The sequence below is a fragment of the Hibiscus syriacus genome, unplaced genomic scaffold, assembly GCF_006381635.1.
Source record: "Hibiscus syriacus cultivar Baekdansim isolate YM2019G1 unplaced genomic scaffold, ASM638163v2 tig00110788_pilon, whole genome shotgun sequence".
Taxonomy (NCBI): Eukaryota; Viridiplantae; Streptophyta; class Magnoliopsida; order Malvales; family Malvaceae; genus Hibiscus; species Hibiscus syriacus.
The window spans coordinates 2,330,162-2,351,887 of NW_024062863.1; the positions used below are offsets into that span (position 1 = coordinate 2,330,162).

At 35.4% G+C, this 21,726-nt stretch overlaps 4 protein-coding genes and 2 pseudogenes across 4 annotated transcripts; 2 read left to right on the plus strand and 4 right to left on the minus strand.

The window, feature by feature from the left end:
• The first annotated feature begins 1,180 nt into the window (after positions 1 to 1,180).
• LOC120140573 lies at positions 1,181 to 4,881 on the plus strand (annotated as a pseudogene).
• A 351-nt stretch (positions 4,882 to 5,232) lies between these two features.
• LOC120140643 (protein SENSITIVE TO PROTON RHIZOTOXICITY 1-like) lies at positions 5,233 to 6,400 on the minus strand. Its single transcript, XM_039155610.1, has one exon. The coding sequence runs from the start codon at positions 6,377 to 6,379 to the stop codon at positions 5,348 to 5,350; it is 1,032 nt and encodes a 343-aa protein (XP_039011541.1). The 5' UTR covers positions 6,380 to 6,400; the 3' UTR covers positions 5,233 to 5,347.
• Positions 6,401 to 8,487: 2,087 nt separating this feature from the next.
• On the minus strand, positions 8,488 to 11,546 carry LOC120140644 (UDP-N-acetylglucosamine transporter ROCK1-like). The gene is made up of 7 exons (XM_039155611.1): positions 11,291 to 11,546; positions 10,557 to 10,605; positions 10,240 to 10,466; positions 9,720 to 9,918; positions 9,488 to 9,631; positions 9,171 to 9,245; positions 8,488 to 8,776 (listed from the first exon to the last, which is right to left on the minus strand). The coding sequence occupies exons 1-7, from the start codon at positions 11,416 to 11,418 to the stop codon at positions 8,615 to 8,617; spliced, it is 984 nt and encodes a 327-aa protein (XP_039011542.1). The 5' UTR covers positions 11,419 to 11,546; the 3' UTR covers positions 8,488 to 8,614.
• Positions 11,547 to 12,721: 1,175 nt separating this feature from the next.
• Positions 12,722 to 14,666, plus strand: LOC120140634 (annotated as a pseudogene).
• Positions 14,667 to 15,522: 856 nt separating this feature from the next.
• LOC120140894 lies at positions 15,523 to 18,172 on the minus strand. Its single transcript, XM_039155896.1, has 5 exons — positions 18,050 to 18,172; positions 17,856 to 17,929; positions 17,112 to 17,232; positions 16,717 to 17,019; positions 15,523 to 16,057 (listed from the first exon to the last, which is right to left on the minus strand). Exons 1-5 carry the CDS (start codon positions 18,170 to 18,172, stop codon positions 15,785 to 15,787), a joined length of 894 nt encoding a protein of 297 aa, XP_039011827.1. The 3' UTR covers positions 15,523 to 15,784.
• Positions 18,173 to 19,283: 1,111 nt separating this feature from the next.
• LOC120140777 lies at positions 19,284 to 20,827 on the minus strand. The gene is made up of 2 exons (XM_039155757.1): positions 20,006 to 20,827; positions 19,284 to 19,879 (listed from the first exon to the last, which is right to left on the minus strand). The coding sequence occupies exons 1-2, from the start codon at positions 20,299 to 20,301 to the stop codon at positions 19,393 to 19,395; spliced, it is 783 nt and encodes a 260-aa protein (XP_039011688.1). The 5' UTR covers positions 20,302 to 20,827; the 3' UTR covers positions 19,284 to 19,392.
• Positions 20,828 to 21,726: the final 899 nt, after the last annotated feature.

Genomic DNA, 21,726 nt, shown 5'->3' on the forward strand with positions numbered 1-21,726 from the left:
AGCATTTCATTCAATGAAAAATCATATACGAGTTCAGTACCATTTCATTCGTGAAAAGATTAAAGAAGAAACGGTAGATATGCAGAAGATCCATACTAAAGACAACATAACAGATTTCAAGACGAAGGCAAGCAATGCTGATAAATTTACCTGGTGTCGATCTTCCTGTGGCCTGTCAGAAACGTAAGCAACATGAAGGTACAAGGTAAAAAGAATGGTGTGAAGATATGATTATTCCAATCAAATTTTTAAGTGGGATATTATTAAAAGTCAAATAATTCAGGCACCAAATGGTGCTTTGTTAAAGTCAAAAATTAGGCGCCTAATTTTTGTTGAAATTGAGTAATGGGATAATTAATTTTAGTCATTGTAATTTAGAGTATTTATAAGATTAGTTCTTAAGTTTCAACTATAAATACCCTAGTTCATTTAGCTTCAAAATCATCCCAAAGCATTCTAGCTTTCTTCCAATACTAGCGAAATTTTAAAGAGTTTCTTGAGAGTTGTTTTCTGGAAGGGAGACTTTTGAGTTCTTCATTTATGTTGGAATATTGCTTGGATTTGGTGGAAAGGTTGTTGCTAATTTGTATTTATTACAGTTTGTTTGTAGCTTCATGTTATGACTGAATTCAATGGAATATTGGCATTAAGTTTAATTTCAACATTCTTGTACTTATATAAAGATTTCTTTTACAAAAATTTTCTCTAGTGCTGCATCATAGCTTAATACTGGTCTTTACCTTTCATGTATTTTGAATCAAATTAAATCTTAAAATAATTTTGGTGTTCAAGAAAATGAGACGTTTTACTTGCTCATAAGAGTGATTCTGCAAAGAGGTCTACTTGTCCTTGGCAAACCCCAACCGGATTTGTGTTGTAAGCCTAGTAATGGCTGATGCTGTCGGAATAGCTTTCCACCGGTTCATTTCCTGTTAGTTTTCTTTTTAGTGCATACCCTTCATAGGACTGAAATGAAAGGAAAAGAATAAGCTTGAAAGTCAAGAGTACAAGAGGTGCTGCTCGTCCTAACACAAACTTGTTCATATTGGAGGTGTTCTGTTGCTTTCTCTCTTTGGTAATTATGTTGTATTGTGGCAGAACATTGATCCCTAGCCTGTTTTCAAGTGTCAAATATGTGGCCGACTTGAGTACTAGGAAATCAAAGGCCAGAGAAACATAGTTGACCGGATATGCTAATTGCATTTTGCCTTACATTTTTGTTCTTGAATGTTTTTGCAGGGATGAAAGTCACTTTTATGCTCATAATATTTTATATTTCATGCTATTGATCATTGGGGCTGACTTTGCTGAAGATGGAATTATTTCGTGGTTTTATCATATTGACTTGCTTTCTTTCTTTTGCATCTGCTAATATACAAGGTAAGTCGTTATTCCTTGTTTGATATCCTATTTTCCCCCCACATCAAACATGCATACGCTGCACTTGTGGAGGCAATTGTTCTCTGGATTTTTAACACATAAAATTTGATAATAGGCATCTAATTAGTTTTCTCATAAAACTAATTACTTGGGACTTTTAGGTCCTTATTTGTTTGTGGTAAAGTGTTTAGATGTAAACAGAAGATGTTACTCAGCCAGTAAGCTCAAATAGGAACTCAATAAGCTTGAAAGTTTTCATATTGCTCAATGAAATTTACCTCCAACTGTCGGTGATTACTTATCGGCTGGATTTGAGTTGGACTCTAGATTTGGTTGCTTTTATGTTTTCAATCAAACTATATGATACATTATTTCCTCTACAGAAATGTTATCGAGTTGAGAGTTTGAGGTTTTTTGAGAAACTTGGTGATATCGAATCAAATGTGGACATAATATTTGCTAAAATATTAGTTATTTTTGCATGAACTCTTTAGAGAGACGGATTTCTATGCATGTGTGGGTGGAATAGTGAGATAATATTCCTCGATGATCTCCCCCCACTATATTGATTTTATATACTAATTTTTTAGGCCTGGTTTGGCCTGAGGGATTATTTGTTTTGCTTAATTGGATTATGAATATTTGTATCATTTGTTTCAGGAGATGCTTTATTTGCATTGAAGACTTCACTTCTTGCCTCACCTGATCAGTTGGGAGATTGGAATCCCGATCAAGTTAACCCTTGCACTTGGTCAAATGTTATGTGTGATTCTAGTAATAATGTCATTTCCGTGTAAGTCATTAGTGTAATTCTTCCTCCTTGACTATGAATCATAGCCGCAAATGTATGTGTATTTGATTCAATTGTTTAAGGAACTTTATTTTGTTTGTATAATATAAATATGTAGTATCCTTATATCATAATTGTGCTTTCAGGACATTGTCATCCATGAACTTTTCAGGCACGTTGTCCCCTAAAATAGGAGTTCTGACGACTCTTTCATCACTGTATGTATCAAACATATAAATATTCAATCAAATAGTAGATTTCTATTATTTATGTTCTTCATTCGTAGACATTTGCTGAGGTCACTTTCTTGATTTCCAGATTCAAAACTCTTTACTCCCGGTGCTGCACTTAAGTGTACAGTTCATTATAACATTGGAGTGAATCTTTTATGTTAATACATTTCCTTATTCCATGTGTTCATCATGCAGTACGTTGAAAGGAAATGGTATGACCGGTGAGATACCAAAAGAGTTAGGGAACTTGTCGAGCTTGACCAGCTTGGATTTGGAAAATAATCATTTAACCTGAGAGATACCTTCTTCCCTCGGTAATCTTAACAATCTCCAATTCCTGTAAGCAACGCCTTTTAGATTATTTTATTTGAGGCTTTTATTTATTTCTCCATATTACATGTTCATTGTAAGGCATTTGTTCTTTCATGCAAGCAGGACACTGAGTAAGAATAATCTTACTGGGACTATCCCTTCATCAATTTCAGATCTTCCAAACTTGATCAACCTGTAAGTATTGAATCCACTGATATCTGAATGTGTTGGATTCAAACGATCTGAATATCCGAATCTTTCCGCAGTCTGCTCGATTCAAACGATCTTAGTGGTCAAGTTCCAGATCATTTATTCCACATTCCGATTTACAAGTATGTGTGTCTTTGACTAGTTTGTTTCACTCCCTATTTTAATACAAAGAAATAAAAATATCGTAAACGATCATTCACCTTGCACACCGTTCACAAACATATATCTGCAATGAATTGAAGCTAAAACAATTTTATTTATTTCAGTTTTCAAGGAAACAGGTTAAATTGTGGTGGAAATTTCCCGCAGAGTTGCGTATCAAACGGAAATGATTCAGGTAATTGGATTAACTATTTCAAGTGAATTGCATTGCTTTTAGAGTGTTTGATGGTTTTAAAGGTACCCCATTAATGTGTGCGGTGTGCCATAATTAGACCAGCTATCTTAGACAATTCTCTTTTCTTGCAGGTTCTTCACAGAAGTCAAAGGTGGGAATTGTAGTCGGAATCATTGGTGGGTTAATAATTCTTCTTCTCTTTGGTGGCTTGCTGTTTTTCCTGTGCAAGGGTCAACGAAAAGGCTACAAGAGCGAAGTATTTGTAGATGTTCCAGGTTATTGCTACATTTCATTACTTTGGAGTAAAAATTAGTGGCTCCATTGGCAGGTGAAGTCGACCGAAGAATTGCTTTTGGTCAATTGAAAAGGTTTGCATGGAGGGAATTACAATTGGTTACTGACGACTTCAACCAAAAGAATATCCTTGGACAAGGAGGTTTTGGGAAGGTTTATAAAGGCGTGCTTTCTGATAACACAAAAGTTGCAGTTAAGAGATTAACTGATTTCGAGAGTCCTGGAGGAGATGCGGCTTTTCAACGTGAAGTCGAGATGATAAGTGTAGCTGTTCACAGGAATCTCTTAAGGCTGATTGGCTTTTGCACAACACCAACCGAACGCCTTTTGGTCTATCCATTTATGTAGAATTTAAATGTGGCCCATCGCCTTAGAGGTACTAGCTATTCAAGAATTTCATTTGAACATGATTTTGTTACATGTAAATTAAGCACTTGATCTTGAGATTTCTGAAGAAACTAGTTGTTATATACTTCATTTATACGGACCTTTGTATGATGTGTGATTATTATATGAAACTGCTGCAGAGCTCAAACCGGGAGAACCTGTTTTAGATTGGCCTACAAGAAAAAGAATAGCCCTGGGTGCAGCACGCGGACTGGAATACCTTCATGAATATTGCAATCCGAAGATCATTCATCGCGATTTGAAGGCAGCTAATGTATTATTGGATGAAGACTTGGAAGCCGTTGTTGGTAACTTTGGCCTTGCAAAGTTGGTGGACGTGAGGCGGACAAATGTTACGACTCAAGTTCGCGGGACAATGGGTCTTATAGCACCCGAGTACTTGTCCACCGGGAAGTCATCAGAAAGGACCGATGTATTTGGCTATGGGATTATGCTTCTAGAGCTTGTAACAGGTCAACGTGCAATCGATTTTTCACGCTTGGAAGAAGAAGATGATGTTTTGCTGCTTGATCGTGTAAGATAACTCGAAATCTATTACCATGTTTGATTTTGTATAATGCCCTAAGCGCACACCTTGACAAAATTTCTTGATGTTTGTGAAGGTCAAGAAGCTGGAAAGGGAGAAAAAACTGGATGCTATCGTAGATCGGAACCTTAATAAAAATTACATCATCAAGGGGGTTAAGGCAATGATCCAAGTTGCATTACTTTGTACCCAATCTTCACCCGAGGAGCGTCCAGCAATGTCGGATGTGGTGAGGATGCTGGAAGGAGAGGGGCTGGCTGAGAGATGGGAAGAATGGCAGCATGTCGAAGTTACCCGTAGGCAAGAGTACGAAAGACTTCAAAGGAGATTTGAATGGGGAGAAGATTCATTGTATAATCAGGATGCGATCGAGTTATCCGGTGGAAGATGAACATTTCTGTTGTAAAAAAGCATAGTATCCTAGCTTATTTTAGTAGGTTAGTTAAATTTGATGTTTCATTTTAGTGGAACAAAAAAGGGCATCACATTGTTTTTATATATTCACGATGCATTGTTTGTTGTAACTCTCCGTTTTAGCATGTTTTATTCAGCGATTTCTTGTTCTTGTTCGTGTTTATTGAATTGAATCTCAACATAAATTTGAAAGAACAATTTATTGTCATAAGAAGCTGACACTATAATATGTTACAACAAGGATTGTAGGACAAATTAGCAGATCGAACAAGGATTGTAGGACAATTTTTTGTTCTTGTTAGTGTTTATTGAATTGAATCTCAACATAAATTTGAAAGAACAATTTATTGTCATAAGAAGCTGACACTATAATATGTTACAACAAGGATTGTAGGACAAATTAGCAGATCGAACAAAACATTTATGTAATGGCGATTTTAATGTTACAGGAAGGCATCATGAGAAGGTCCCAACACGTCTTGCAAACTGTAATTCTCAACAAAACCAAACCCATCAAGCAAGTCGTCAAATAACCCATCTTCCAGACAATCTTCCTTCTCCATCGAATCATCTTCGTACATGCACGAAAAACCTTTCATCTTCTGATCCTCCTCAGAGACGACTGCAGGCATATGCCCTTCGAACAACGATATGTGTCCGAAGAGCTTATCTTTCCTGGAAAACCCATTACCGCAACTACACTTCCACTTCTTAACCTCTACCCCAATGCCACAATGCTTCAAATGAGCCTTCAAATCGCTCAATACCGAGAAACACTTCTTATGACACCTATTGCACCTATACATTTTCGGGCAGTGGCTTCTCTTGAAATGATTCCTCACACAGATTACCGATTTCAATGGCCTGAACTTGGGATTCTTCTTGTTCCTATTACACCCATCGTATGGGCACGAAAACCGGGTATTCCAACCCGGATTCTTCACTTCCGATTTCTTGGCCAACGCTTCCGGAGTTTTGTACTGATCTCCGTGAGCCCTCATATGCATCCGTAGATTCGCGTCGCGTTTGAAACCTTTACCGCAAATTTCGCAGAAATGTAAATGTTCCGAGAGCAATTCGACGGCGTCTAACTCGATTACCTCGGAATCTCCTTCATCGTCTTCGTTGAACTTGGGTTTCGGTTCCGGAATCGGGTTCGGAACCAGAATCGGATTGGGGAAATGAGCTCTTTCGGCGCCAGAGAGAAGAGCGGCACCGTTGACGATGATCTGGTGGATGGCGGCTGTGATTTCCGAGGAAACGAAATCCATTTGATGTTCGGAGATCAAAGTATTGGTGTTGACCGATTTAGAGAGGAAATCTTGTAGTGAATCCATCCTCGTTTTGAGCGTCGAGAGGTTTCGGAGTGGGACACGCAGATCGGCATCGGCAATTGAACCATGTTGCCGGACAGAGGGAGCTCCGGTTCCGCGAAATTCCGGCGATATTCGATAAGGCTCTACGGGATTCGACATTTTTGTTTTCGGCGAATTGAAAGTTTTGATAAGGTCAGCTTCCGAGAGAATTAAGTACGAAAAAGGCTTTGGTATTGAACATTGAAAAAGACACGAGGAAGCAAGTTGGAAACACTCCAAATGTTCGTGGAGATTGACGCGTGTGAATCTCAGATCTTGACCGTTCAAAAAGTTGCGTTGCCGCCATGGGCCATGGGAACCTATTTGGCTTCTTATTTGATTTTGCTCGACTTTTGCCACTATATAATTGGTAAAATACACATTTAGTCACCGTTATTTTTTATTTAGGTAAACTACTTTAAATATCACTCACTTTTAGGTTCGGGCTCGTTTATGCCACTAACGTTTCAATTTTATCAATTTTAACACTAACGTTTTAATTTAACTGTAATTATGTCACTTTTCTGTTAAGCCACAAGACATCTCTTCGTCGTGACATTGTTGACGTGACATCTCCCATGAAATTATTAAAATTTTCAAAAAAAACCTAAATTCATAAAAATCCAAAAAAAAATATAATCCCTAAAAAACATAAGATTTATTTCTTAGAATGAATTTAGGGATTAACAAAAAAAATCATAAACTCTAAATCATAATCCTTAAAATCATAAAAAAATCATTCTTTAAAATGAATTCGGGGTTTACTAAAAAATCATAAGTTCCCTAAAAATGAATCTTATAATTTTTAGGGATTATAATTTAGAGTTTATGTTTTTTGGGTTTTTTAGGAATTTTTTGCGATTTTCTGGAATTTAAGATATTTTTGAGAAATTTTAATAATTTCATGAGTTTTTTAGAAAATAACTTTTGACTAATGTTATGTACATTGTGTTTGTAAGATCTTATTAAAAATTTAAGTTGACACAACGGCTAAGTTTTAACCTTTGTTTCAAAAGGCCTGCAATACTAAATTTTTTCAAATAAAATTACTCATTAACAATGGAGTAACATATTTGCAATTAAACTTAAATGTTAATGTTAAAAATAACAAATTGAAAAATTGAAGGCAAAAACGAGCCCAAGCCTAAATGTGTTTGATATTTAAAGTAGTTTACCTTTTTATTTTAATCACATTTTTAAAAATATATATAAAATAATAAATAAACTTATTGAAACTAATTTCTTAGTTCGTAACCGTCATCAGGAGGGATGATGTGATAGGTTAACTCAATAATTGAATATCTTATTTCACTCCTTAAGTATATCTAAAATTTTAATTTAATACATTCAATTTTTAAGCAATTTTAAAAATAGCAAAGAACTCTAAAAATATTTTTAAAAAATTATAAAAAGGAATTATATAATTCTTTAAATTATAAAAAAAATAAAGATTATAATTATGCATATCTAGTTGATCATGTGGAATATGACACTAGATCTCTTAAACAAAGTCAAGAGTTCGAATCATGGCATTTACGAATGAAATAAACTAATTTAGAAAGATCACCCTCATCTTTTCAATACTAGATCCGAATTAGTTGATTAATAAATCATATACTAGTGGTTAACCATATATATATATATATATATATATATATATATATATATATATATATATATATATATATATATCTAACATTTAAAAAAGATTAATTTACAAGAGTATCAATTATCATAACTGAATCCAGTTTAATAAAGCAAAATCCAAATTCAAATGATACTAAAAACAATTAAATTAATCTAGAATTCATTACATTATAATTTTCAAAGAAATGGATGTTCAATGCAAATCTAATACTGATTTTTGAGGGACAATAACAGTATATATTAGTAATAATGCTTGAATATGTATTTGGTACTTAAACTATACACATTCTTTCAATATGGTATTTCAAGAATTACATTTTTATACTTTTATTTTTATTTATATAAATGTATAATAACGTTATTTTCATATGTGCAAGACTCACTCATAAATAGCAGTGGACAGAAAAATAATAAAGGGTGCAAAGAAATGCTTAGTTCTTTCTTTATCTTTTAAATTACTTCACAATCACATACATGATTATTCAATTCACAATTCATACAATTTTGCAGTGTTCCAAAAGGTCAGAGACTTGCATCGATGCATTGGTTCTTTATATTCCCAATATTAAGCACATACGATATGGATTCTTCATTTGCATGCATCTTAAAATTCATTTTAACCCTCCCATTAAAACTTGGGAAAAACAACTGGAAACTATAATAATTGGGGTCAATCTGAGAAATCCCCTTACCTGCCTACAGGTGTTATTAGGCTTCCTTCTTTTTGACTCGGTATGGATATTTCTGGTATATTGAAATGCTACTGATGACAAGTGGAAGAGCCACGAGACTATACGTCGATGGTGGTTTTCCTTCAAACAGGAACTGCAGCATCGCCGTTACAAGAAGTGCTGAAACAACGACAAACCCCTGCTTGCATTTGAGGGGGGGAAATTACCATCATAAGTATTATTGAGAAAATGGTATGTGGTATAGAAACTAAATCCAAACAATCTGTGTTCTTAGAATTCAGATACATAGAAGGGGATAAGTTTCATCTCTGCATCAGTGCCCCTTATTGCCAGCAGGTGTTCTAGGATTTCAAGGCACTTTGCCTACATTACCCTTCATCCCTCTTTGATTTCAATACATGAATTCATAAAATTAAGCGAGGTCAACGACTTGAAACTCATAATTTAGTTTACTAGATGATGCATGCAACTCAATAGCCCCCTTACCAACATGCACCTATTTAATCATCAATGTACCCTTCGATATCCCATCCTGAGTTTTCACTGTATTAATTTGATGTAGTTAGGCTTACCTTTGTTACACCACCTGCAAGGCTGGTGATAAGGCCAACAAGAATCCCGCCAAGAGCATTGGCTACAACCGGAACCTGAAAAAGCAAGGAAAAATTGAAAATAGTCTTGTTTAAACTTTAGCGTGCATGTATCATGCAAGTTAAAACACAAAAGTATCACCGAAATAAGCTTATATTCATCAATTATAGAGAAATTATGTAGTCTTAACTAGTAAAGTTCCCCACCCAATCTTACACTATTCTTTTCCTACTTCCATAAACCCAAGAGCATCCCCAATTTTATCTAAAGAAATTTTCAAATAAAATAAGATAATTACCAAAGTCAGTGGAGTCCAACCATAAAAGAATCCATGGCGTCTAATCGCTTCTCCATCTGGAGACTTGGAGATACTAGCCAGTAAGCACAAGCTTCCGACAGTAGACATTTCTATAGTCATCAAGTATGATGAGTGTTTCTTGACCTAATAAAGAAAACCTTAAGGGGATAAAAAAAGATAGACAATCCTATATAATGTGTTAATTTAAAATAGAAAATAAGCTGTTTCTTACCTGAGAAGCCCATTGACACAATGAAGAAGCCAGACCGGAAAGTACAGAACCAACTAAAACGGGGACAATTCCGTAAAATAGAATTTGCTCGGGGTCACCACTGCTAGAAGCTTTGCTAGAACCTTCACCAATGCTTAGAAGAAGAGCTGCCATTATCAACAAAAACAGAGCCCCAATTTGGTGAATTGACTGCCTCTGCCTGCATGGAAACACCACAAATTAAGCAAAATAAGCTCACATATATCCTGAAAATAATTATTAGAATGGAAATAATAGGATGATGCTTTGAGTTGAAACAATACCACTTTGCAATGTAAAAAAAAAAAGTCATGAAGAACTATAAAATTCAGAAAAATACTAGACGAAGTAATCCTTTGCAACTCAAAAGAAGACCAACAAATTGGTGAGTTACAGTTAGTGAAATATACAAACATCAACCTAGTTTCTAGCTTTAAAACAAAACAGTTGATCAATACTAAAGAAGATGAATCATAGATAAAGAGCATTTTGGGAAGGATACCTCAGTATGATAAATGTAAATAAGGCAGTAAAAATTATTTTTGTCTGGTTCAGCATTGTGAAAGTAAGTGAATCCAGATTCCTGTAAGATATCTGCAACAAGCTGTTTTGAAGAGCATAAATCGCTGCAGGAAGACCTGATGCAATAAGTGAACCAATCAAAGTCCATTCCTTTGCCAGTTTCTTTAAGCTACCATCTTTCACCATGAGCATAATGGCACATACAACCTAGTATACATATTCAGAAGTAAACGATCTCACAAACCCAAATTCTTAAATGCTAAAAGAACCAAAAGCATATATTTGTTGTAAAATTACCTTGGCTACCTCACATGTCAAGACTGATGAAGTTACAATTACTTCCCGACTGGAGAAAAAAAAGAAAAAGAATATGAGTTAAAAACTTGGAAAAGAAAAATGTTCAAACACATTCCAGCAGGAAAACAAACAAAGAAGTTAGGTGTCATTTATGATCCATATACATACTATGCTACTCGGATTCAAGTATGAAAAACCGGACAGAGGTATGCATGGATACGTTCAAGTGTTTCCGGAATTTCCGTGTATTTGAAGGATTCATAGAGGATCTTATCTCTATATCCATATCCAAATAAGTAACCGACAGAGGTTCTACACGAAAAATGAACAAATAATATATATGTGCGCACTGAGCAAGCGCTTGGATGTTTACTACCATTATCAAATTGAATTTGATAGTTCTTATGACTGTAGAAATACACAGGCAAACCTAGATGAACAAGCTCTCTAGAAGTTTCCAATTTCAAGAAAAAGAAAACAAAACAAAAACTGGGAAAAATCATGAAAATCCAACTTAGCAAAAAGATCATGGTTAACTAAAATATTGCAAAGCGGTTCCTCTTCATCAATTACTATCTTTCCTCCACAATCCAAACCAATGTTTCGAAATGATAATTCAAAAAATAAATCAAAATAAATAAAACCCAGCAGTTGATTGATTACACTCCAAATCAAAAGGCATGGAATTAAACAAAATAAAACAAGTTAAAGTTTTGGAGCGAAATTACAGTTACCTGATGAAGCGCTTGGAGATGAGAGGTTGTGCGCCGTATTGAAGAGTGAGCAAAATGGAGTAAAACCAAACGCGTGAACTCATTTTGCCTGGAACCGGAGTAGATGCTTTTGGCTTTGGCGCCGCCATTATTGGCGACCTTCACGAAGAAGCAAGATCTCTTCTGCAGCGTTGCAAAATCGATCCTCCACTTACTAGTCTGATGGTTCTTTTGGCGGATGACAGGGATTAGATCAGAGTGTGCTCTTTTTCTTCCCTTGTTTGGCGTTGGAGAAGGTACTTCTTGTCTCGCACAGGCAGGGAACCACATTGAGTTTGGGACAGGCCCTTGCCGCCCCAAAACCTTTAGTCTAATAGCAATTGAGGTCCTCTCAATTTAAATATCAGTTAAATTAAGGACATCCTTTTCTTTACTTTTGAAAAGTATATGGGAGAAGTGGTTTTATTTTGTTTATTTTAAATTTTGTGTGTTTAGTATTATCGTTAAAAATAGTGATATATGTGGTTCGGTTTAAATTTCTATATATTTTTAATAATTTATCTGATTTTCGTTAAGTTAATTTTGATTTTTTATATTACTTTTAATTTTTTTTAGATTTTGTATTTAATTTTGATAAAATAATTTTTATTTTATGACTTTTAGTTATTTGATAAAAATTTTAAAAATCATAAATATTTTTTAAGTAAATAAAAATTTAATAATTTGTATATTGTATTTTTTTTAATACACAGACAGAAAGAACGTAGAAACTAAGCCCGATTCAATTTTTAAAACTAAATAAAAAATTAAATCTGATTCAATTTTGATAACCATGAATATTAAACTTGTTAACCATAAGTTTATACCTGGCATGTCTCAAATGATGGGCAGCACATATGATACCTTCTAAAATGAGGCTCTTAAAATATTTTATAATAAAGATTCATTTATCAAATATGAAATTATGGTGGATCTACGAGATCTTTTTATCAAAATTCATTATGGAAACAATTAAAGATACAGTCAAAATATTCGTTTGTAATTTTCTTTGCCACTTTCAACATAATCAAACGAAAAATTTATTCTCTCTTCAAACGAAAACATCGTTAGGGCGCAAAAATTATACATCGACGAACTCGAATAGCATTCACACGTAGAATTCTTATTTTGAGGTTTGTCACAAATCACACATGTAAATGGACGGATATCGTTCATACCAATGTATTGTCCATTTAAGGATTCAACGGGTTAAGCTTGTACGTAATTATGGGACTTTTGTACTTTTTTTAAGGGTTCCAATCCCTCACTATAATTTGGTTCTTTCGTGGAATGAAATGATTCGTTATTGTTAAAAAATGAGAAAAATGTTCATACCAAAACTAGAAAAAAGGAAATTTAATTGCGTTCAACGTACTATAAAGAAAAGGTTTAACTGCGAACACACACAGTTTCAATGGCAAACCTTAAAGTTCCATCTCATGTTCCTTCTCCTTCTGAGGATGCCGAGCAACTTCAAAAAGCTTTTTCAGGTCTTTTTCATCACTTTATATACGTTCTAATTTGAATCATTCATCAATCTTTTAGTTTTTGTTTGTTTTACAATAAGATGATTTTCTTTTTTTGGGTTTGATTAGTTGTTTGATCACATTGTATTGGATCATGGATTTTTATGTATTTTGATTGATCTTGGGTGGTTTCGTATTTTTTGTTCATCGTGTTTGCTATGATCTTTGAAAATCATTCATACAACGGTTCCTTTGATTTGAATATTCATGGATTCCGGATCTGATCACTGTTGTTTTGGTCCGTCAGCGTTGGATCACCATCTAATCTGCATTTTAGGTGGAAGATCATTTGGTGTTAATTTGAAGACCGAAAGGATGTTTGGAGCTTTGATTATATGTCTGGGTAATGGTAGATAGAATGTTCGACTCGGATATCTTAATTTGAATAATCATCGAAGATCATATCTACGTTACATTTGTATCGGACACAAATATAATTATCAGACACAAATATTTTATGAAAAATGAAGTCTAAACATTCTTATTGCGAGACCATGTATCTTCTCTCCATCCGTATTTGAAAAATGGAATTAGACTTTTATCTGCCATTTGTATGCTGAAAGAACATGCCAAAATGATGAACTGTTTTTCATATTCTTTTGCAGGCTGGGGTACGAACGAGCAATTGATTATCGACATAATAGCTCACAGGAATGCAGCACAACGCAATTCGATCGGGAAAGCTTATCATGAAGCTTATGGGGAAGATCTCCTCGAGTGCTTGGGGAAGGAACTTACCCGTGATTTCGAGGTGAGATTTCGACATACATTTCGACGTTTGGCAGTGGCATGAAGTTTATTTTATTGTAGTTCTGAATGTTTTCCTTTTTGAATAGTTTGAATGGTTACAAGATAGTATCTATTTAGAATTTTCTAAATGTTTTCTTTTACTTATCGGAATTTTTGCTTTGTTTTGCCATTCAACAGCAGATTGTGCTGCTGTTTACCACGGACCCTGCAGAACGAGATGCATATCTGGCTAAAGAAGCTACAAAGAATTCCTCATCCAGCCATTTTGTTCTCATGGTAATAGCTTGCGCCAGGTCTTCAAATGCACTACTCGATGTGAAAAAGGCATATCACGCCCGTTATAAGAAATCCCTCGAAGAAGACGTTGCTCACAACACCAGCGGAGACTACCGCAAGGTTCCGACTCAAATACCATCTCCCCTGCTCTTATCATTATCATGTTGAATGCTTGCTCATATTACTTGCTTCGTGCAGCTTTTGGTATCGCTTGTTAGCACCTTCCGATACCAGGGAGAGGAGTCGGACATGTCGCTGGCTAAATCTGAGGCTAAGACACTTCATGAAAAAAATCTCGGACAAGCAATACAGTGATGAGGAATTGATCAGGATTCTAACTACAAGGAGTAAGGCACAGCTAAATGCAACTCTGTCATTACAATACTTCATTCGGCAATCCTATCAACAAGGTAATTATATATGCGCTCCGATTTATCATATTTCCGAGTATGTTATAGCTCAAACTGATATGCAAATTCTGGTTTGCAGGATCTGAAGGCTGATCCCAGTGATGAATTCCTCAAATTACTGAGATCTGTTATCAAGTGTTTGACTACTTCGGAGAAATATTTCGAGAAGATTTTACGTCAAGCACTCGATAAGTCGGGAACAGATGAATGGGCTCTTACCCGAGTTGTGGCAACTCGGGCAGAGGTAGACATGGTACGTATCAAGGAAGCATATCAGCGAAGAAACAGTGTTCCTCTCGATAAAGCAATTAATTGCTGGAGATACTTCTGGGGACTATGAGAAAAATGCTTCTTGCCATGATCGGAGCCAGAGATGTCTGAACTGTTTCCGGTTCCTTCGTAGGACTAATGAGTAGCCTACTTTGCCTTTTTCAGCTATGGTTTTGCTTAGCAATGGCAGGTTCAGTGAACGGAAGATAATGTAGCTGGTACTGGTATAAGCTTAAAACGTATGGGTGTCTTTATCAAGTAAATAAGTTTCACACAACTGGAACTGGATTGATCGGCTATATTTTGGAAATTAAAAATGGGTTAATTTCACTGGACGTTCTCAAATTCTTTGATTTGTTTTAAATTGATTTCTAAACTTTAAAATGTTTTGATTTAGTCCTTTAAAAGTTAGTATCTTTGCATGATATCGAAACTGAACATTTGATTAACATGTGATAGATACTTACATTATTAAAATTGATTAATTTGTTTTAAGATTATTTGATGCACTAAAAGTGTATTAATTTAAATATTACTGATAATTTAAATATTCCACATCATCATAAAAATTTTAAAATTAAAATTTATTTTTGCTAATGTATTTTAACAGATAATGCATATAATTATATACCGTCACTATCAAATATTCATCCTTTAAATAAGATTTTAAATATATAAAAAGTAATTAAATATACCCATAATTAACACATATCATTCAACACTCGTTCTAGTATAAATCCAAAGTATGCCATAGAGAAATATTATTAAGCTCCTCGGCGCTCTTCGAGGATAACAACACTTGGGAACATGAACGGTCAACAGCACATGAAGGCAGTGCATTTGGCGTAAGCTTTACCCTATTTCCCTTGGAAAATGGGGTTCAAAATTCAGTGGCTTTAGTGCCCTTCCAGCCCCTGCCTCCTGCATGTTGTCCTATCATCATTTCGGACAAATTCCGTAACACATTTAAAGATTTTGAAAGTACAAGACCTAACTACCAAGGGCCTCTATTATTCAACAGCAACAAACAAAGTTGGTCCGGAGATCATGGCAAACACTAAGAAACACAACAATGGAAATTGTTGAAATAACTCATTAGCCAACCTCAACTGCCTAAGGTTCGAATCTAAATGTTATACTCTAACAACGTATTACATAAGCCACTTCATAGTTAAAACATAGCACCCCAAAGTGGGGTGTAAAATAAAAGATACAACTGGTACACAGGCAGCTAAATATCAAAGTTAAACCAAGGAAATGCTGCTCTCACCACCAGGGGGCTTTCGTGAGCCACCGAAAAAACTCCGAGATTCTGCCTTCCCATCAGAAAAGATGTCATTGCCACTCATTTCTCGCAGTTTAGCTTGGCTCAACGGTTTTTCTGCAGAACCTGGAGGAACATCTCCCTTGAAGATACCGTTACCAGTCAGCTCTTGAAACTTTTGGTTATGTATCTTTTTTGTTGCCTCCACAACGGGTTCATCTGTGAATAGGATACTTGTCTGACCTCCTGCAGGCTATAAAAATTGCAAAATAGCAGTTATATAATTGATGAAACTTCAAATTCAGGATATGAAGCAGAACTCTAGGACCGAGGGAATGATTGAGTTGCGGAAGACTGCAGGCAGGATAAGCTTAAAATTAAACTTAATGAAGGAATTCATGTAAAATGGGGAGAAAACAAAGTTTTATTTGCTTGACATAAAAAGGTCGGGTTTAATACTAAATTTATGTGAAACATGTGCTTATTCCCAATCTCATAAGAATGTAAAAGCACTTTGTCAGTTTTTAAAGGGTTGCACTCTACTCTCATTTCAAGATTTTGAGGACTAACTGCGTTTCGCCTTTATCAAAACACAAATTTAGTTGTGATGTGGTGCATCTTGGAAGTCATTATTCCGAAAGTAATGGATATAGTGTTAAACAACCCAAAAGAAAGCAGCTAGCAGCCAAACCGTCCTATGATCTAGGTTAATCAGACTTGAGGATGTGAGCTGGATGCATGAATGTGTTTAAATGGGTTTGCTCAAATTTTGTAACATTGTCATAGATCTGGAGGAACTTACTGGTATAGGACACAGGTTTACTTCAAGAACAATGAAGAGTTGGAGTAACATAGCCCAAGAGTAACTTTTATACCAAAATTTTGACAAGACACCTAAAAGATAGAACTCACATTTGAAACTTTGACAGATGTGCGGATATTTCGTGGCGCAGGTTCTACCATGTCTTTGCTTTCTCTTGATTCAGTGGCGGCAGCGGCCAAGGAACGTGGCTTAATTTCAGGAGGAGAGGAAAAGATGTCATGTCCGCTGATCTCCTTATACTTTGCATTCGATATTTTTTTATTCTTTGCATCCGATTCGCTTTGCAACGAGCCACTTAACTCTCGCTGCTTTGCTACCTCAGGTAGAGAGGTAGGCTTCTTGGGAGAAACACTTGAATCAGCACTGAATGATATTTGGCTATTCGTTGCTCGCTGAAAATAACACCAGAGTTTAAAACTGTAAATTTTCGTAGACAACCAGTTAACAATCACGGTCATTCCCCGGAGGGAAATCAAACAGATACCTGATGCATGCGCACTCCAGTTTTGTTAGTGGAGTTAGTGGCAGTAGTTTCAGATGCACCATTGGCAGCAAAAATTCCACTACCAGTCATCTCTTTCATTTTGTAACCCGAGCAAGGCTTCCTGAAAGAGCAATAGTGAACATTTCCAGACGAATTCAGATGAACGAGCCACACATCTAAACTGGCCCCTGATGAATGTACTATTACATTACAACTCCATGCCAGAGTATGAATGAGAAAAACGGATTTGATTCACACAACAGACTCAAGCAAAGCCACGAAATTCTTAGAACAATGCATAAATATTGTATAGTTAATCTACAATCCAATTAGCAATATTAATTGAGAAAAGAAAAAGTAGGATCTTGAGCTAGATTAACACTGAAGACACTTAAAGTAAATATTCCAAATGCATAAATTTAATATAAATTAGGTGATTTAAACAGCTAAAAAAACAGATCAGAGATTAATATCGTGATACAAATCAAAACAATCCCAAAAGAAGATGTAACAATAGATAGATCTGGTTAAATCCAAAAGAGAAAAGGACGAAATACAAGATTTTATATTTTATTTGAAAATCAAGTTCAGATTTCAAACTTTTAAAATAATGAAAAAAGAAAGCACAATCTCATATTTAAAAAAATAAACATTCACAGGCTTACAGCTACAGATGGAAACTTTCAAATACAATTTTCTTTTCTAAAAAAATAGAGCAAAGCTGAAAATAGAGAGGGTTCGTACTTGTTCAAGAGAGATTGAGCTTCGTCATCGGTAACCTGACCTCCAAACAGCACTTTACTGATTCTATCAGACGGCTGTTATTCAATGAATTACTCGTAAAATACAGAAAGAAAAATGTTTATAGAAAAAGCATCCTGCATGCGTAATCATATATGTGAAGAAAACATAAAATAAATATAATAAAAATAGGCCACCTGATTGTAACGACCAGAGGAACGCTGGCCGGAGTTGGAGGAGACAGCTTGTGCACCCTCCGTCCACGTCAGCAGATCGGCGGTTGAGGTGTGAGGCTTTCGCACCGGCGTGCTTTTCTCCATTTTTTTCTCTGCTTTGATGTTCTCTGAGCTGAAAATTTAAAAAAAAAAAAAAAAAGAGTTTCAGGCTTTTCGGTCTTTGGAGATATTTTCTCTTTTGTTTGTAAATGACGGGAAAAAGCTTTTGAAAATAGAAATAAAAGGTAGACACACAGGTCACAGTGAAAACAATATATGTCCAGCTGGAATGTTTTGATTGGATAAAACTAGTTGAAGAAACTGAGGGTAAACCAACATTTAATCACATATTTAACAACTTTCTTCCAATTTGATCCTTAATATTTTTTATCCACATTAGTCCCTCGACTTGGAAACTTTTTTAACATAGTCCACGACACCAAATTTGGATTGTTCACCATCAATGAAGCATTATCTTCCTCTACTTGTTGCAATTCTGATTCAATCAATACCTGTATTCTTGCCGTTGTTCCTGGTTTCTGGGATACATGAAATAGAAGAACAAGTAAAGTGTCATAGCAAGTGATGCACTATTCTTCCAATCCGACTCGATCTCTATCGAGTCCGATGATCTTTTAGGTGTTGGTCTATAACCATAAACGTGTGAGCCAAAATCCTTGCTACGAGAGGAGCAAAAGATGTCGGTATAGACTCAAAAGACTGATCCGATGCAGAGATGATTGTTCGGGACTTCTTGGCTATGATCTCTGCAAATATCAGATTGTCCTCACGATTCATATCACTGACCTTGCTTCATTTATAATGTCATTCACTCGTGATGAAAAGAATTGTGTGTAACACGTTCTTTAGCCATGTTATCGCGATGGGAACAAGGCAGATCGTTAGCAAAAAGGTGGACTGGAGTACGAACTACGACTCACTAATAGGGGCTATCTTTCTCGAGCATGAAAACGGCAAGGTGGAGGAGATTTCGATCGAAAGAGCTATGGCGGAATCAGGTGTCGGAGTTTGAAAGGAGTAGCTACGGGATGATGGCAGCTTAGAGTTGTTGGTTGGAGGAATTCGAATTTGGATTGATTCTTTTCGAATATGTTGTTCACACATATTTCATCGTAAAATTTTAACTGACAACTAAAGAGCCCGGATGAATGAAAAATAAACATTATGTTTACATAAAATTTTGAAGAGCTTTTATGAGAAACTGAAGTTTGTCACTGCAGCCTTTATAACAATTTAGTTTCAAATGAATACAATGTGGATTGCCCCAAGCTTCAGTATAACATGTTTACCACTGTCCTTGAGAACTAAACCTGGTAATGCAGAAGAGATTTCTCTTCATTATCATCAAAATCAATGCTACAAATTTCACCCCTTCCGTTCTCATTCATATACTCAAAATCCGTAACACGAATTTCGGATTCTTTGCTGTTTGATGGAGCATTATCTTTCTCTAGTTGTTGCATTTCTGCTTCAATCAACGCATGCATTCTTGCTCTTTGCCGGTCTCTCGGATATGTGCAATAGAGGAACGAGTAAATCGAGCAACAGACAGCCATTGGAATCCCGATTGCCATGTAAAGTGCCTTAGCAAGTGATGCAGCATTTTTCCGTTCTGTCTCGATCTCTATCGAGTTCGATGATCCTTTCTGAATTGGTTTATAACCATAAACATGCTGAGCCAAAATCCCTACTACAGGAGGAGCGAAAGATGCCAGTATAGACTCGAAAGATTTATCCAGCGAATAAATGCTTGTTCGGGATTTCTCTAATATGATCTCTGCAAATATCGGACTGTGCACACAATTTATATACCAGACAATGCTATTAAAATGCAAATCTACTATGCAGATTGAGATGCAATCAAATTTATGTCCAAGTTATTTCCAAGTTAGTTGATTGAAGACCAAGAATACATACTTGTTGGTTGCTGAACCATTCCAGGACATGAATAATCCCATGATGAAAAGAACCAGGCCATGCATAACTGCAGTGGAGGGATCATCAGGTAATATGAGCAGTAAAACTGCGGCTATCGGGATCGCAGAACTCGTACTTATCTGCGACAGAATAATTCTTCCATAATTCGGGAAGCGTTCTGCTAGAACATCTCCCATCTTTCCCACAAAGAGACTACAAAGTGAACACGAAACCATGAAAAGTGTCATGATTGTCGCTGTCGTTTCATGTAAGAAGCCAATTAGTTCGAGCCACATCGGAGCAAATGACAAAGCAGACAACGGAAATGCTCCTGAAACACCTTGAGCAACAATGATTTAGAAAGTTGGTATTCTCATAACAGAATTTGCTTCATTTATCATGTCCTTCACCTGTGATGAAAAAGACTTATGTCCAACATGTGCTTTGGCTACATTATCATGGTCTGAAAACCGTGGATCGTTAGCGAAAAGACGGACCAAAATACCGACTACAACACTCATTATCCAAACCAGATGGAATGCAAATCTCCAGCCAGGTATCCCCATGATAGTTTTTCAGGCAATAAGGACGGAACAAAAGCTGCGGAGGATCGCCCTGAAGTTTCCGGTCAGGTTAAGCCATCCAAAAGCCATACCGCGGTTAATATCGTCAGTTGAATCAGCAACAAGGGAATTAAGGGCTGGTATGACAATGGCAAGGCCAACCCCATTCAAACCTCTTGAAATTGCAACCTAATTCGCCAAAGAAGAGAATTGCTAATAGATTATGCACCTGAATATGCCAATGTATAAGTTCCTTAAGGTTACAACTTACAATAATAACTTCCCATTTAAACAAACAATATTTGGCTCAAACAAATAGTCATTCATTGATAACATAAAACAAACAAAACCGAGAAAAGAAACGACCAAATTGAAGAATTTATGTTTCGCTCTGGCTTCAAAAATAAAGTGATGGTAACCGTATCGACTCATAAGTCAGGGTATTTCGCAAACAACATCAGCTCTGATATTTCATTATAAAAAATCAACCCTTAATATGACATGAGATAAGTTTAACGGGCTCTCCAACGTGGCGGTCAATAGGATGATCTTCTTCGATTTGATGGAAGAAAAAGGAGTTTAGAGCTCAGAGTTATTTTTCATATATTATAATATTAATTGAAGCGTTGGTCAATAGGAAGTTCAACGGGCTTTTCAACGTGGCGGCCAACGATTCAAGTAAAAGATTAACGGGACTGGTAAGTTTTTATCGCCCCCACGCTAATAGTGGAGTGATCAGTTTATTATAATTTAATAATATAAATAATTAATTTGTTAGTTTTAAAATTTTAATGAAAAAAATAAAAATTTACTCAAACACGTAAATTTTAACTTAATCTGAATTTATAAAATTAAAAAAGAATAATACTCTCTTTGACTATTAAAATCACTTAAAGAATTCAAAGTATTATAATTATTATAATACTTATCTCTATATTTATAATAATTACAACATTACTCCATATATATATATATATATATATATATATATTTCAATTCTCTCTATCTTATCAAATAAAAAGAAAAATCAAAAAAGTCGAGACATGTGAAAACACTAATTGTCAAAGTTATAAAATACAAAAAAAAAATTAAATGGATAAACTAAAAATAATGAGTGAGAAATAGGATGGGCAGTATAACTTTACAAAGCAATTGGGC

Bases quoted from the DNA above. Each gene is read 5' to 3' on its own strand.
- LOC120140643 (XM_039155610.1), bottom strand. From the start codon at position 6,379: ATGTCGAATCCCGTAGAGCCTTATCGAATATCGCCGGAATTTCGCGGA.
- LOC120140894 (XM_039155896.1), bottom strand. From the start codon at position 18,172: ATGGAGAAAAGCACGCCGGTGCGAAAGCCTCACACCTCAACCGCCGAT. The intron at 17,233-17,855 runs GTACGAACCCTC...TTGCTCTTTCAG, and splicing joins GCTCAATCTCTCTTGAACAA to GAAGCCTTGCTCGGGTTACA. The intron at 17,020-17,111 runs GTATCTGTTTGA...TGTTATTTTCAG, and splicing joins CTGGAGTGCGCATGCATCAG to CGAGCAACGAATAGCCAAAT.
- LOC120140777 (XM_039155757.1), bottom strand. From the start codon at position 20,301: ATGTGGCTCGAACTAATTGGCTTCTTACATGAAACGACAGCGACAATC. The intron at 19,880-20,005 runs GTATGTATTCTT...TTGTGTGCACAG, and splicing joins AATGGTTCAGCAACCAACAA to TCCGATATTTGCAGAGATCA.
- LOC120140644 (XM_039155611.1), bottom strand. From the start codon at position 11,418: ATGGCGGCGCCAAAGCCAAAAGCATCTACTCCGGTTCCAGGCAAAATG. The intron at 10,467-10,556 runs GTAATTTTACAA...TATGTATACTAG, and splicing joins TGACATGTGAGGTAGCCAAG to GTTGTATGTGCCATTATGCT. The intron at 9,246-9,487 runs GTAATTATCTTA...TTGCTTTTTCAG, and splicing joins GTTGGACTCCACTGACTTTG to GTTCCGGTTGTAGCCAATGC.